General features: G+C 41.0%; 2 protein-coding genes across 4 annotated transcripts in view; one reads left to right on the top strand and one right to left on the bottom strand.

The window, feature by feature from the left end:
• The window catches only part of chic1 (cysteine-rich hydrophobic domain 1), a 7,772-nt gene extending 2,906 nt beyond the window's left edge, over window positions 1-4,866 (top strand). Inside the window, exons 2-6 of the mRNA XM_047353784.1 lie at window positions 5-59; window positions 997-1,152; window positions 1,494-1,550; window positions 2,019-2,078; window positions 3,674-4,866. Of these exons, the coding sequence (XP_047209740.1) occupies window positions 5-59; window positions 997-1,152; window positions 1,494-1,550; window positions 2,019-2,078; window positions 3,674-3,724 (379 nt within the window). The 3' untranslated portion in view covers window positions 3,725-4,866. The remainder of the gene's footprint in view (window positions 1-4; window positions 60-996; window positions 1,153-1,493; window positions 1,551-2,018; window positions 2,079-3,673) is intronic.
• A 2,535-nt stretch (window positions 4,867-7,401) lies between these two features.
• The window catches only part of lnx2b (ligand of numb-protein X 2b), a 32,462-nt gene continuing 26,145 nt past the window's right edge, over window positions 7,402-13,718 (bottom strand). For all 3 annotated transcript variants that reach the window (XM_047354550.1, XM_047354552.1, XM_047354551.1), the window contains exons 7-10: window positions 12,697-12,871; window positions 10,764-11,007; window positions 8,598-8,756; window positions 7,402-8,519 (exon numbers count right to left, since the gene is read on the bottom strand). In XM_047354550.1, the coding sequence (XP_047210506.1) occupies window positions 8,384-8,519; window positions 8,598-8,756; window positions 10,764-11,007; window positions 12,697-12,871 (714 nt within the window). In that variant the 3' untranslated portion in view covers window positions 7,402-8,383. The remainder of the gene's footprint in view (window positions 8,520-8,597; window positions 8,757-10,763; window positions 11,008-12,696; window positions 12,872-13,718) is intronic.

Here is a 13,718-nt window from a genome sequence, read left to right on the forward strand (position 1 = left end):
CCAGGTTTGGCTTAAGCAACAGATTTGACATAGAATTTCCCTCCGTTCTCACAGGAAAGGTACCGTTTTTAATTATTTTAAAATTTCATGCACTACACTCTCGCATGTTGCTTTCTGTTCAAACCCAACCGAGAAGAATTAAGCAATTAAAGCTGCACTGGTTCTTTTGTTCTGTTGGGCCTTTAACAGCCCTGACTTCCCCGGACCGCCCCATTGAAACCTCCCTGAATTGGTTTGATCTGACGCAGATGCAATATAAGCAACGCGGCAGACTGCATAGAAAAGAGTCTGAATGTGCTGCTGTCCAGCTCTGTAAATGAGTAAGCTGTCCATTGGGGCTCGGCTGGCAGGGGGACCCCTCTGTTTTTTTTCTTGGAGGGTCCAGCTCCAGGTGATAAAATAATGAAATGGGGATTCTGCCGTAGACAGGGGAGCTTCCTGGGTCGGACGCAGAAACACAAAAAGGCTGTGGGGGGAAGAGCAGGCTGAGGGAAGTGTAGGGCAATAAAAAGCACCTTCAGTATTGTGACCCAGGGTGACATGTGATGGATGAGGTCACAATTATGATGATTGAAGGGTGCAGATCAGACCCTGCTGGGCTTTATTCTGAGTTCTTTGGCTGTTTGCAAAGAGACCTTTGCATCCTGTCATAAAAGATTACGACCCCTGTTTTATGGCGTACAGACTCGGCAAGGAATGAGCATCCATTCAAGTTGTTTGGCCAGTGCTGCCACAGGCTCTGAGCTTATCTCTTCTGGGACTCCCTGCTTGCCTTGAACAGTCTGGAGCTCAGTTAGCAAGTCTGGGGTGTAGCATTTAGAGATCCCATCTCTGGACAACATCTGCAAATATCTTAAGCTTTTGGTCCTCTCCAGCTCTTTGATCCTTCTTCAGAACAATTAAGCACTCTCATTGTCCCTCTCCCTTTTAGCTCTTGCTTCCCTGCACAGCTCCTCTGAGTTCATACACATGCATCCTTTCCCTTTGTTTTTTCAGGTAGCACCAGAGGAATTCAAAACCAGCATCGGCAGAGTGAACGCCTGCTTGAAGAAGAACCTGCCAGTGAATGTAAAGTGGCTTCTCTGCGGCTGCCTGTGTTGTTGTTGTACAGTAGGCTGCAGTCTGTGGCCCGTTATCTGCCTCAACAAGAGAGTAAGTCTGACTCTGACATTTTAACCCTCCCTTACGTCAGCTTCGATCATTCAGGGCCATTATGGCAATTCAGCCACATTTGTATTTAAGTGCGGTGGGCAATAAGAGCTCATGTTCAGTTTGTAGCTCTGTTTAGAAGTGATGCTCTCTTTCCCAGCCCAAGGTGGCGTCAATTAAAGGTTGTGTTACTGACAACAAAGTGGAAATTACCGGCTGGTAAATTGGGAGCTCAGTCCATAAATCCTGAAAGTGGGGCTGTTTATTTCTACCTGTTGGAGTGTTTGAGTTGTGATTGATGTCGTTTAAAGAGCATTTTTAAAACCTTTTCTTTTATTCCAAAGACAAGACGATCCATTCAGAAGCTGTTGGAGTGGGAAAATAACCGATTATACCACAAGGTAAGAAAGATGTCAAACTGTACATTTGCTCATGTGTGAAGGTGCATAATTTGTCTGTGCCAGTGTGCGAGCTGATCATCATCATGACAGATAATGATCATTAATCTGTTCTGCAAACTCCAGCCTGCCACCGAGATGTAGAGCAAGAGGTCTGAGAGGGCCGTGAGGTCAGCAGTAAAAGGCCGTGTTAATTTTGTTTTGTCTCACAGCAACAAATTACAGCTAGTAGCCGTGCAGAGATATAAAGGGAGCTCTTCGGGGTGTCTGGCCACGGCTTGACCTCTGGGAGACCAGACAGTCCTGCTCCTGAATTCTCCCGATGCTAAAGAGGAGAGATTTCAGACAGATTTTCCATTCTTTCTTTGTGTGTGTGTGGGTGGGGGGGTGCGGGTGTATGAGTGTCTTTGTTTCTGTTCAAGAGCGACTGAGATGTTCACTCATTGATTGTGTCTTCTGTTCTTTCCGCAGCTAGGGCTGCACTGGAAGCTCAGCAAAAGAAAATGTGAAAGCAGCAACATGATGGAATATGTGAGTATATACTGCTGCCACAACGAAGTAGTGGAGATTTGAAATGTTTTGCCTCATATTAGCTGATAAGATTCTGAAAATGTCAGGTATCATTCATCCAGCTTATCCAGCTTAGATGCTTTTATTTTGTTTTTTAAAAACCAACCAAGACTGAGGGGAGGGACATAAATATCTAGGGTCTAAAAATCAGTTCAGATTTCCAAATTGTTGCTAGCAGATAATGGTTTGGGCTGCTTAAAGCTTTAAAGTTGGACAAGTTTTAACTTCAATGCTCAATAACGTCTAACCAATAATTTGAATGAATAGACGCAGGTGTAAATTTAGGACTTTTTTAATAGGACCTATAGAGTGCCTTAAGTTAACATACCACTTGAACTTTTGTCACATTACAAGTAACTTCTGTAAACTTTGTCATAGACCAACATAACGTACCACATAACTGTGAGGTAGAATGAAGAAGATACATGGCTTTTAGGGTTTTCTGCAAATAAAAAGTATGGCATGTGTATTCAGCCCTTTTTACTCTGTCACCCCTAAATAACAAAGTGTAACCATGCAGTATAAAGTTGTCCTGTGAAGGCCCTCAGAGGTTAGAGAAAATGATGAAGACAAGGGAACATTGCATACAGGTCAGGGATGATGTTTTGGGGAAATTTAAGGCAGTTATTTTATAAAACAACATCCCAAACTTTAAATATAACAGAGTCCATCATCTGAAAATAGTTTGACACATTGTTTAAAGAACAGTGAGATGTACTGTTTGTCACCAGGCTTGTAGGGACAAATAACATCTGGAAGAAGGAGCTCTAATCAGGTAAGAGGAAACGGTGACTTTATGGCCCGTTCTGTACCATGAACTCACTGCCACAGGGAAGCTGGTCAGAGTTGATGGATGGATAGAGTTAAATACATTGCAACCATTGGATGAAATCCTGTTAACATACACCCAGAGCTGCAGTTGAATATCAAACTATATTAATGTGTTAGAATGGCCTAGTCAAAGTCCTGGCCTAAAACCAATTAAAAATCTGAGGCAAGACTTAAATTGCTGCTCACAGACGCCTCTTTGCAACCTGACTGAGCTATTTTGCAAAGAAGAATGAGCAACAATTTGAGTATCTAGATGTGCAAAGACAAGCAAAATATTAGCTCTGTAAAGTATTTACTCCCGGGGGCTGAACAAACACGTATAAAAACAACAAACATTTTGGGAAACGTATCATTTTCCTTCTACTTCAGTTATGCACTACGTTGTGTTGATCTGTTACATAAAAGTTAAAGGTGTATTTTTTTTTCTGTGCTCGTGAAAATATCAGTGTTCATGTGAACAAAATAAATGTGTGCCCAACAAATCAATTAATCATAAAAAATATATTTTCTTATTGTGAAAAAACCATGTCTGTTTGTGTTCATTGAGTTAAAACCATTTTCTGCCATACAATGATGGGATTTAGTGTTAGTTTGTAAAATAGTTTTTGTAAAGGGGTGATTTTACAGTCCTTTATTTAAGAGAAAGTTGCCATGTGTAACACATTTAGGTTTACTAATGTTGTGCAGGTCTCCTGTAAACAGTATTCTGTATCTTTTCTCTGCAGGTGATTCTTATAGAATTCTTACCTAAATATCCTATATTCCGACCAGACTGAGGAGACTGTTATCAGACCAAACAGGTGGCCGTTGAATCTTATCCTTAGTGCCTCGTGTATATATATAAATATATATACAGTATGTTGGAATAAGGGTCTGGGTTGGCGTCTCCCCTGGCGACCCCGTACATCTCTCAATACCTTGTACATTAGAATTTGCAACACTGTCACTTTGCTTTAGAGCAGATTTTGCACATTTTTTCCCCTCCTCTCCCCCTTTTTTTTGTTGTTGTTGCACTTTGATTTGATGTTGTTTCATGTGTCAAAACAAGCTAAACTCTTTTGAAAAGTGCATTTACCCCAAAGAACCTTCAACCTGTATCTGGTATACCAGTAATCCCTTGCAGCAGAATGTGATGCCTCCACCTTGCGTGATGATCCTTGCCTTATGTGTGGTTAAATGGGCATGTATACCTAGATAAAACTGGGACAGGGAGGCTGTGGGTGATCCAGCGAGTCTGTTTGAGTCCAGTTCTTAGCAGGTAGATGAGATGGCTGAAATTTGCCTAACGCACAAGGCACGTCTCCCCTCTGTTGAATTTTTGTCTTTATATTAACTGTACCTGGGAATTAGCTAGTACAAGAACTTGACGTGTAAATACCGTTGTAGAATAAGCTGTACAGTGGTATACCTTTGTTTACATAAAGTTTACTTAGCCATTTAGATTTTCTTTGCCAATATATTGCTGTACCATAGTTTTGATTGATGAAAGATGTCTGTACTTTACTAGTTCATATGGACCTGTTTACCTTGTAAGCCATATGTAGTTACAGTGTACCTGATGCCAGAGCTGAGACCGATTATTGCACTTGAGACCAGAGGAGAATCATCATTTCTAACCCTTAATAATCAAACATATGGCGGTTGGTGGTTTTTGCCAATGAGTGATCATTCAGTATATATATTTTTTTAATTATTCAGTGATAGTGATAGTTTTATTTTTCTTTTAAGTCGAAACATTTCCTGCATTGCGTTTTATTCGAGTGCCTCTGGAATAGTACAGAACTCTGAAGTTCAGGTTGAAATCTGTTATGTATGAAGGAGACTTTGAATCCTCCTCCCAGTATTGTTACAGTTCTTGTAAATGTTTGTCACAACGACCTAATTCCTCTGAAGAGTTCAAATAAATTGTTGATTTTCATCTTTTCTTTTTTTTTTTTTTTTTTGCTCTGACTCATCATTTCTGACCTCTCTTGATGTTCTGCGACCACAGACGGTCGGCCTACAAGCAAAGCTGCGGCGGTTTGTCATAATTTAACAAGGTGCTGAATCGTTAACTTTAACTAGATGGGCTGCAATTACTTGTCACATTTGTAAAACTTAGGAATGCTATTACCATAACCTGCTGCTACCTCCTAATGTTATGGACCAGTGGTCACAGAGGTGGAGGCATGCTTCACCCTGTTTCTACTGTATCTTACAGAAACCACCTCTCTTTGCACTGACATGGTGCCATTTTATGGTCCTTTGTTTTCAGTTTTCCCATCCAGTCTCTCTTAGTCTTCCAAGATTGTAACTCAAGTCATCTCTGCTTAGTTTTAGGTAATTTATTGTAAAGTTACAGTGCATGCCACATTTATTGGCACACCTGGTTAATTTGTATAAAAATCCCTAGAGTAAATTAATCTTTTGCTGCAGTAATCTCAATCTGAAAACTGTACAGAAATCTAACCAGTACATTGAATGGGGGAAATCTGGTACTCCTAACAATCGTTAAATTAAATCTCTTGATTTTTACATTTAGATTCAAGTATTTTTCTTAGGAACTTCTAATTAGTAATCAATGACTTCCTGCTTTTCTGGGGTACATGTATGCAAAGGATGGTAAGGGAGGTAAACATTTCCCAAAATAGTGGCACCTTGAGCTAACAACTATGAGATACTATATACACAGCAAAAACCTTTTTCTGTCCTAACATGTGGAGGTTGCTCAGCTGTACTGAGAGCTTTTGTCAGATGAGCCAAAGATTGAGCTTTTCAGTAACATACACTCCAGGTGGGTTTGGCTGAAAACAATTATATGGGAAAGCGCCAAATGCCTGCTGTTATGTAAAGTGATGGATCTGTGATGCTGTGGGCCAGCTCGTATTCTAACAGCTGTGGGAAACCTGTTAATATACATGGTAAGATTTTACATAAAACCCCTGCAGTCTCAATCCGTGAACTGCAAATGGTTTGTATATTGGAGTACAATGAATGAAGTATTCAAAGCAAATGTAAAACACGCAACTTCTGGGCAACCTGGATCTTCCTCAGTCCAGATAAGGCTGTGCATAATTCTGTGCGCATTTCATACCTACTAAACACATATTTTTTATACATATATTTTTTAAAGTGTACAATATGAGCTGTTATTTTTCTGACCACTAGGGGTCAGACTGAACAGTTTATTAGACACTGAGCAGAGCGAGGGACTCCCAACATCAGTCCTCCAGAGTTTTAAAGGCATCTCTGTATGAGCTGAATTGCCTCCTCATGTCCTGTAGTAACGTAGCAATTAGGATGTACTGCATTGTGACTTCCAAAAATATTAGTGCACATTGAACTTTTCAATATTTTCATGTTACGAACACAAACCGCTATGCATTGTGTTGAGAAAGCTGTTAGATAAAGTAATGTAGAATTGTGAAGTGACGCAACTTTTTGGCACATTCTGACAGATGTGATATTCAAATGTATTCTTTAATATGACGCCTCCCTCCAACAAAAATGCAGTGCAGTGTTAGGTTTTTAAACTAGCTCACATGACAAAGGTGTTAGAAACAGATTTTTCCTACTTGGTGAGCGGTATGTGCAATGAGGCTGATATACAACAGAGCTACAATGTAATAGTTTTAGACTAACCCATTTTTTTGGATAGCCTAGTCAAAGTCCAGACGTAGATACAATTGAAAATCCGTGACAAGGCTCGACAATTCTGTTCATATATGCTCTCCATCCAATCAGACTGAGCTGCAGCTATTTTGCAAATAATGACTAATTCCCATCTCTAGATGTAAAAAGCTGGTGGAGATGTAACCTAGAAGACTTGCAGTAAGCTGTGATTGCATGAAAGGTGCTTGTACAAGAACTGACCCAAAAGGGCTTCCTTACAAATCACTCCTTCCATCCACTCATTATCTTCCACTTATCTCTCTCTCCAGCTCATTTTGAGGGATCCCAAGGCATCCCTAAGCTAGAAGACATGTAGCAATTTTTATTAGAAAATACAGAATTTCTTTGACTTCTTACCTGATGCCCTTGTTGTGGAAAAAAAGCAATATCCAAGCACTATTATGATGAAGATGACTCAGTCAGGTTCAGTAAAGTAATCTGGTACAAGGGAGCGCTCAGTTTCCACAGAGTTGCTCAAACTTACACAGTCGTAGCACAGCACAGAAGGGGAGTGAAAAATATTTACAGACCGCCTATGGGAAAGTAACTTCTCGTTAAGTGATGCTGAGAACTGGTTTTTGTTTGTCTATCCTGCTTAGCAGCTTCAGAGGTCATTCTAGCAGGCAGAGACTCATAAGCTTAATAAAATAGACACAACCATAAGTTAACAGTAAGGAAACTATGGAAAGCTTTGTTTTCATAGCTTCTTTCACAGCACTACTCAATGTTGCTTTATCAGATGAAATTGAATAAAAATGTTGAAGTTTGTAGCTGTAATAAAATGAAAGATAAGAAAAAAAACTTGATTGATATGATTTTATTGAACAAAATTAAACTGAACGGGGTTATTTACACATTACTTGGTGTATATTTCAAAAAGCCACTTTGTTGTTCAATAACTGCACCCGTTAGGATGAAAGCAAGGCCACTTTAAATTCCTATAAACAGCATGTATTCACACATTTTGATGGAGAGTTTAAGGCAGTTACTCTGTTTTGTCCTTCAAAACCTCGAAGGCACACACTATGTAGAACCTGGAAATAAATACAGTGATAAAATGGGGGCTTGAATGCAAAGAACAAAATTACATTTAAAAATAAACGTCTCAAGCTAGAATTAGGGGCAATTATTATTCATGAAAAGAAAAACAATGTTTAAGAACTGGAACCGTATTGTTCCTGAATGCATCAGGGTGAAAATGACAGCCTAAAATAATGAATAAACTTGTTTTCTAATCCAAATCTAGTGTAATCTTCTGTATGTGAAGCATATTTTTACATTAACACTACTATGCTTTGTATCGTTTCCTGCTCATTTTAAAGTGAACATTTATTGCTCCAAAATACCTAAAACACTGTAGATTTCAATCAGATTTGATTCAGATTATAACAGTAATATTTTACATGATTTTCAAGAGACCATTAATTTTAGACTGAATAACCACAGACTGTTCATTAGTTTGGTATTGGTCTATAATCAGGATCCTAAATGTAGTAACTGATGCTGGAGACTGAATTAACAAAGAATGAACCATAAAAACTGAATCCTTCCAGTCTGTATTGACTCTAAATTTCACATAAATCTTTTATTCACCTTAATGTTCCGACCATTTTCTACAGATGTCCCTAAACATCTTCATCACACTGGACTGTCCCTGTGACAGTTATTATGTACAATGTTCTGTATAAAATGAACAAAAGAGATTGAGTTTGATGAAAGGAATGCAGCCGAACAGGGCTACTTGCGTGTGCTCATCTGGACACAGAAAGAGAAAGTTTGTTTTGTTACACTAGACTACCCGGCCAGGACACCACAGTCAGGGTGACTTTGTTCTTCTGCAGCTTGAGCATGGGGATGAGCGAGGAGTTGTTCATTCCTACCGTCGTAGCTCCGTTCACCGCCACAATCTCATCGCCGCACCTGGAGAGAAACACCAGGTGTAAACGTGGAGTTTGGAGAGCGACAGAGATTCAGGGATGCAGGTGAGCTTTAACTTACTTTAGGCGGCCGTCGAAATGAGCGGGCGTACCAGGCACGATAGTTTTAATGAAGAAAGGCTGCTGCCCATGGCTCTCCTCGTAGCCCCCGACGATGCTGAAGCCCCAGCTCTCGTTGTTGGTCTTCTGCAGGACGATGTCCCTGCACCAGTGCATGTGACTGGAAGACAAAGTCAGAGTCAGAGCAAACTCTTTCATGCCAACGTGGTCAAACAAACACAAGAATATCTGTTGCTCCTCCACAGTGGTTCTTAAAGCTACTAGCCAACACTTATATATAGGGGTTGGACAATGAAACTGAAACACCTGGTTTTAGACCACAATAATTTATTAGTATGGTGTAGGGCTTCCTTTTGCGGCCAATACAGCGTCAATTCGTCTTGGGAATGACATATACAAGTCCTGCACAGTGGTCAGGGATTTTAAGCCATTCTTCTTGCAGGATAGTGGCCAGGTCACTACGTGATACTGGTGGAGGAAAACGTTTCCTGACTCGCTCCTCCAAAACACCCCAAAGTGGCTCATTAATATTTAGATCTGGTGACAGTGCAGGCCATGGGAGATGTTCAACTTCACTTTCATGTTCATCAAACCAATCTTTCACCAGTCTTGCTGTGTGTATTGGTGCATTGTCATCCTGATACACGGCACCACCTTCAGGATACAATGTTTGAACCATTGGATGCACATGGTCCTCAAGAATGGTTCAGTAGTCCTTGGCAGTGACGCGCCCATCTAGCACAAGTATTGGGCCAAGGAATTGACATGATATGGCAGCCCAATCCATCACTGATCCACCCCCATGCTTCACTCTGGGCATGCAACAGTCTGGGTGGTACGCTTCTTTGGGGCTTCTCCACACTGTAACTCTCCCAGATGTGGGGAAAACAGTAAAGGTGGACTCGTCAGAGAACAATACATGTTTCACATTGTCCACAGCCCACGATCTGCGCTCCTTGCACCATTGAAACCGACATTGGGCATTGGCATGAGTGACCAAAGGTTTGGCTATAGCAGCCCGGCCGTGTATATTGACCCTGTGGAGCTCCTGACGGACAGTTCTGGTGGAAACAGGAGAGTTGAGGTGCACATTTAATTCTGCCGTGATTTGGGCAGCCGTGGTTTTATGTTTTTTGGATACAATCCGGGTTAGCACCCGAACATCCCTTTCAGACAGCTTCCTCTTGCGTCCACAGTTAATCCTGTTGGATGTGGTTCATCCTTCTTGGTGGTATGCTGACATTACCCTGGATACCGTGGCTCTTGATACATCACAAAGACTTGCTGTCTTGGTCACAGATGCGCCAGCAAGACGTGCACCAACAATTTGTCCTCCTTTGAACTCTGGTATGTCACTCATAATGTTGTGTGCATTTCAATATCTTGAGCAAAACTGTGCTCTTACCCTGCTAATTGAACCTTCACACTCTGCTCTTACTGCTGCAATGTGCAATCAATGAAGACTGGTTACCAGGCTGGTCCAATTTAGCCATGAAACCTCCCACACTAAAATGACAGGTGTTTCAGTTTCATTGTCCAACCGCTGTAGTTTGTCATCTACAGGAGAATCATTCAGGTTTTTCTCCTGGTTTTGCAATTTTTGTTGTAAATTGTTGTTTAGTGTAGATTAAAGCTACTGTCACAAACAAGCTCATGCCTCTGGTGACCTCACAAAAGGCAGGACTATTTACGTGCTTCTTGTTTTTTGTCCCTCATTATGTGCATCTTTTCAACCCAACTCCCCCTTCAAAGGTTTTAACTTGTATTCTGTATGGCTGGAGCCATTTATGAGAAGACTGGACTGTTTCTTGACCCTTTGGCAACAGTAAAACACCAAGAAGTGGTTTGTGAGGAGAAGGAGAGACTGAAATGGCCAGATATCATCATGAAAAATGTGCATAAAACTTCCATAACAGAATGACTCTAATGCTACAAGAGATATTTCTTTCTAGTTTTTTTTATGTGATTAGGCAGCAAGCTGGTGTTTAATTTAAAAAAGGTACAGTATAATTTAAAATAAAGTATTTATAGTACTGAAACTTGAATTATTTCCTTATCTAATCTGCTGCAAGGTAAAAGCACGATTTTGGCCTTAGACTAAAGTTATTTAGTAGGAGGGAGGGAAAATGGCTCTTTGGGTTGAACGGTTGGATGAGCCCAGCTCTACCTCGGTAACCCCAACCAGTGTGTCCACAGTGGCATCCAGCTCCGGGTCTCGTCTCGTTGGTCGTCCAGGTGGTCAAAATCGTCACCGGTGCCGGTCTCCATGTCCTCCTCTGTGCTCTCAGACAGGGTCTGGAAAACACGCAGGACCACCTGGGACTGAGCCGTTTGGGCCTTCAGTACAGAGACGGCCTCATTGTAGGTCAGCTGCGTCAGATCGACGCCATTGATGCTAAGCAGAACATCACCTGAGGAAGCACAGTTTAACATTTAATGAGCTAGGTTTAAAAATGACTCCATGAAACAGAGTTTCTCTAAATGAATCTTATACATTAGATTTTGTCCAGGACGCTCTGTCTTGGGTATTTGAACGTTCAAGCATACTTTTGTTTTTATTTGCATCAATAGAAATTTCTAACAGTACGTTGAAAAATTTACTCTCAAGCCTTTTCTGTAATCCTTAGCCAATCTAACTATGCCTGCTGGTCGTCTGAAAGTGATCACCTCATCGCTGGAATCTGTCTGAACATCCCAAATCTTTCATCCTGTCTCCATTACCTTCAACAACCTTTATTGTGCTGGGAAATGTATAAGCAGATTTAAACCTACCATGTTCCTCATAAGCATGTGGTGATCAGAAAACAATTCAGAAAATATACAAATCATTACCTGGCAAGATCCTCTTTGAACAAGATGACTGAAATATGACAGCTTAACCAGAGACAGGTCATGTGACTTAAAAGATTATAACGTTTCTGATCACATTGAATTAATTTGAAAGATATAAAACTAGTTTCCCGCCAGTTTTACCAGATTGATATAACTCAGCTCCTCTTTAAAGTTAGTCTCTTTTTTTTTTTAGCACACATCCTCTCTGTTTAACGGCCCTTGAGTCACACATTGTGTACCCCTGAATAGAAGCAGGACGAAGACATGAAATAGCCCTTTTCCTATTCAACCTATTGTCATTTCTCCATAAAAGCAGTTCAAGGACCAGTCCAGGGCCAGTATCTAGTCTCCACGCAGGTTTTTGCATTTGACGGCCAAATAACTGACTTTCAGCCAGGAAAACTACTTCCCAAACAGTGGAAACCAAGATTGGCTTAAGATGGAGGAAAAGACTGACGTGACGAGAGCTAAGGAACAGTGAAGACAAACATGGACGAGGAAGAACACCAAAGACTTCCTAATAGATACAAATCAAATGGTGCTTTTCCATTTATCTTGAAATCAGGTCATTTTCTGGAATACGAACTTACAGAAGTTCAAGCAGGAAGTTTATTACAGCAGCTATCAATGCTTTTCATTGGCAAAGAAAGCAACTCGACCCAATCAGCTTCCTGAGATTGATAAGTTCTCACAAACTGCCATTAAAAAACCAACTGGATTTCACTGAAGTGTAGATCATTTGGACGAACAAACTGAATCATGAACTCAATTATGTAAGGCAGTAATATTAGATTTAGAAATTGGGATTTTTGGAGCCAAATCCAATACTTTTCAAGTTAGAACTGCAACTCTAGGGTTTCCGGTTGATTTTCCACCTGCAAAGTCAGAAATTGTGACTTCAGAGTTAAAATGAAGCACCGGAACAGCAGCGGGGAATCAGTAAGCACATTATAGAGCAATTTTGCAGGGTGGCATTATTCAGGCATGAGTCATGATTCAGATGATTATGTGTAACATGTGAACTACAATATTGAATACAGTGGAACATCCACCATTGTGGAAATGGTTTGAATATTGCTTCAAACATACCAACTGTGACTCCTTGCACTTTGGTTCTTGACAGCAGTTTATTGGTCCACGTGTTTCCATCTGATTAGCTAAAAGTACCCACTCGTTATCTCCTGTGCATTTTGGTTTTGGCCAACACTTCCTTATATATAAGAATCCAAGGAAAAAGTCTTTATTAAAATGTAGATGCAGTTTTGTACCTCTTTTGATGGTGCCGTCTCTGTGCAGACAGCCAACAGGCTGCACACTCGTGATGTAAACGGGCAGCCTGCTTCGACAGTCCCTCCCCCCGGCTATGGTGATGCCCAGAGAAGTTCGAGGCTCCTTCTTCAGGCTCACAGTCTTCTCCTGACAAAAAAAGCCACCTGGTGGGTCCTATAAAGGAAGAATTACAAATCAATAAAACTGTTGCAAAAATGTGCGGTTTAAAACTTGGACTTTTTCAGGTAATTCATAAATTACTCTAATTTATGTTAATTTGGGTAAGAAAAGCTAGATGAATCTCAGCAGGGTTCTTTTATGCAGCGGATCCCTCTCAGAGGACAACTTGTAGAAACAAATGTGAAACATTTGAGACAAAGCTGAGAGGTAAAAGGTAGAAGCAGCGTGTGAGGATCAACACTCCGCCCTCGTAGCGGAAAAGATGTGTGGAAAATGGCAACTTCAACCACCCTTCTCGTTGCTCCACAGAGTCAGCAAACTGTCAGAAGGGAAGCTTGGGGGTGGCGGGGGTTCTTCCTTCCCACAGCAGGGAACCCATCCCCCCAGCAAGACGAAAAGATTTGACTCCGCAGGCGAAAGCTAACTGTTACCAGCTTTGATCCTCTCGTCTCCCAAAGAAACAACCAAAAAAACAACAAGACAGTGGCTCCATGGCAGCAGAGTGAGCAGCACCCCGGGTCTTTTGATCAGGACAGAGGGAGGCCCCACAGAAGAGCTTTCATCTCCACTCACCAACGCAGGTGTCTGCTCTTAAAACTTCTCACCCCCAACTAGGGGGATTGCTTTTCCTTTTACTTGCTGTGTATAATATAACTGAGCATGATACCAAAGAAAAACTGCCCCCTCAAACTGAGCTAACAGAAAAATCCAAAATCTGGTTACTGCGTTACTGCCTTGCAAAAATATTCATTCCCTAATTTGTCACATTAAAACCAACAACTTCAACACATTTTATTGGGACTTTATGCAATTAAACACAAATTGTTGAAGATCTGGACTT

This window comes from Girardinichthys multiradiatus, chromosome 23 (assembly GCF_021462225.1).
Source record: "Girardinichthys multiradiatus isolate DD_20200921_A chromosome 23, DD_fGirMul_XY1, whole genome shotgun sequence".
NCBI lineage: Eukaryota > Metazoa > Chordata > Actinopteri > Cyprinodontiformes > Goodeidae > Girardinichthys > Girardinichthys multiradiatus.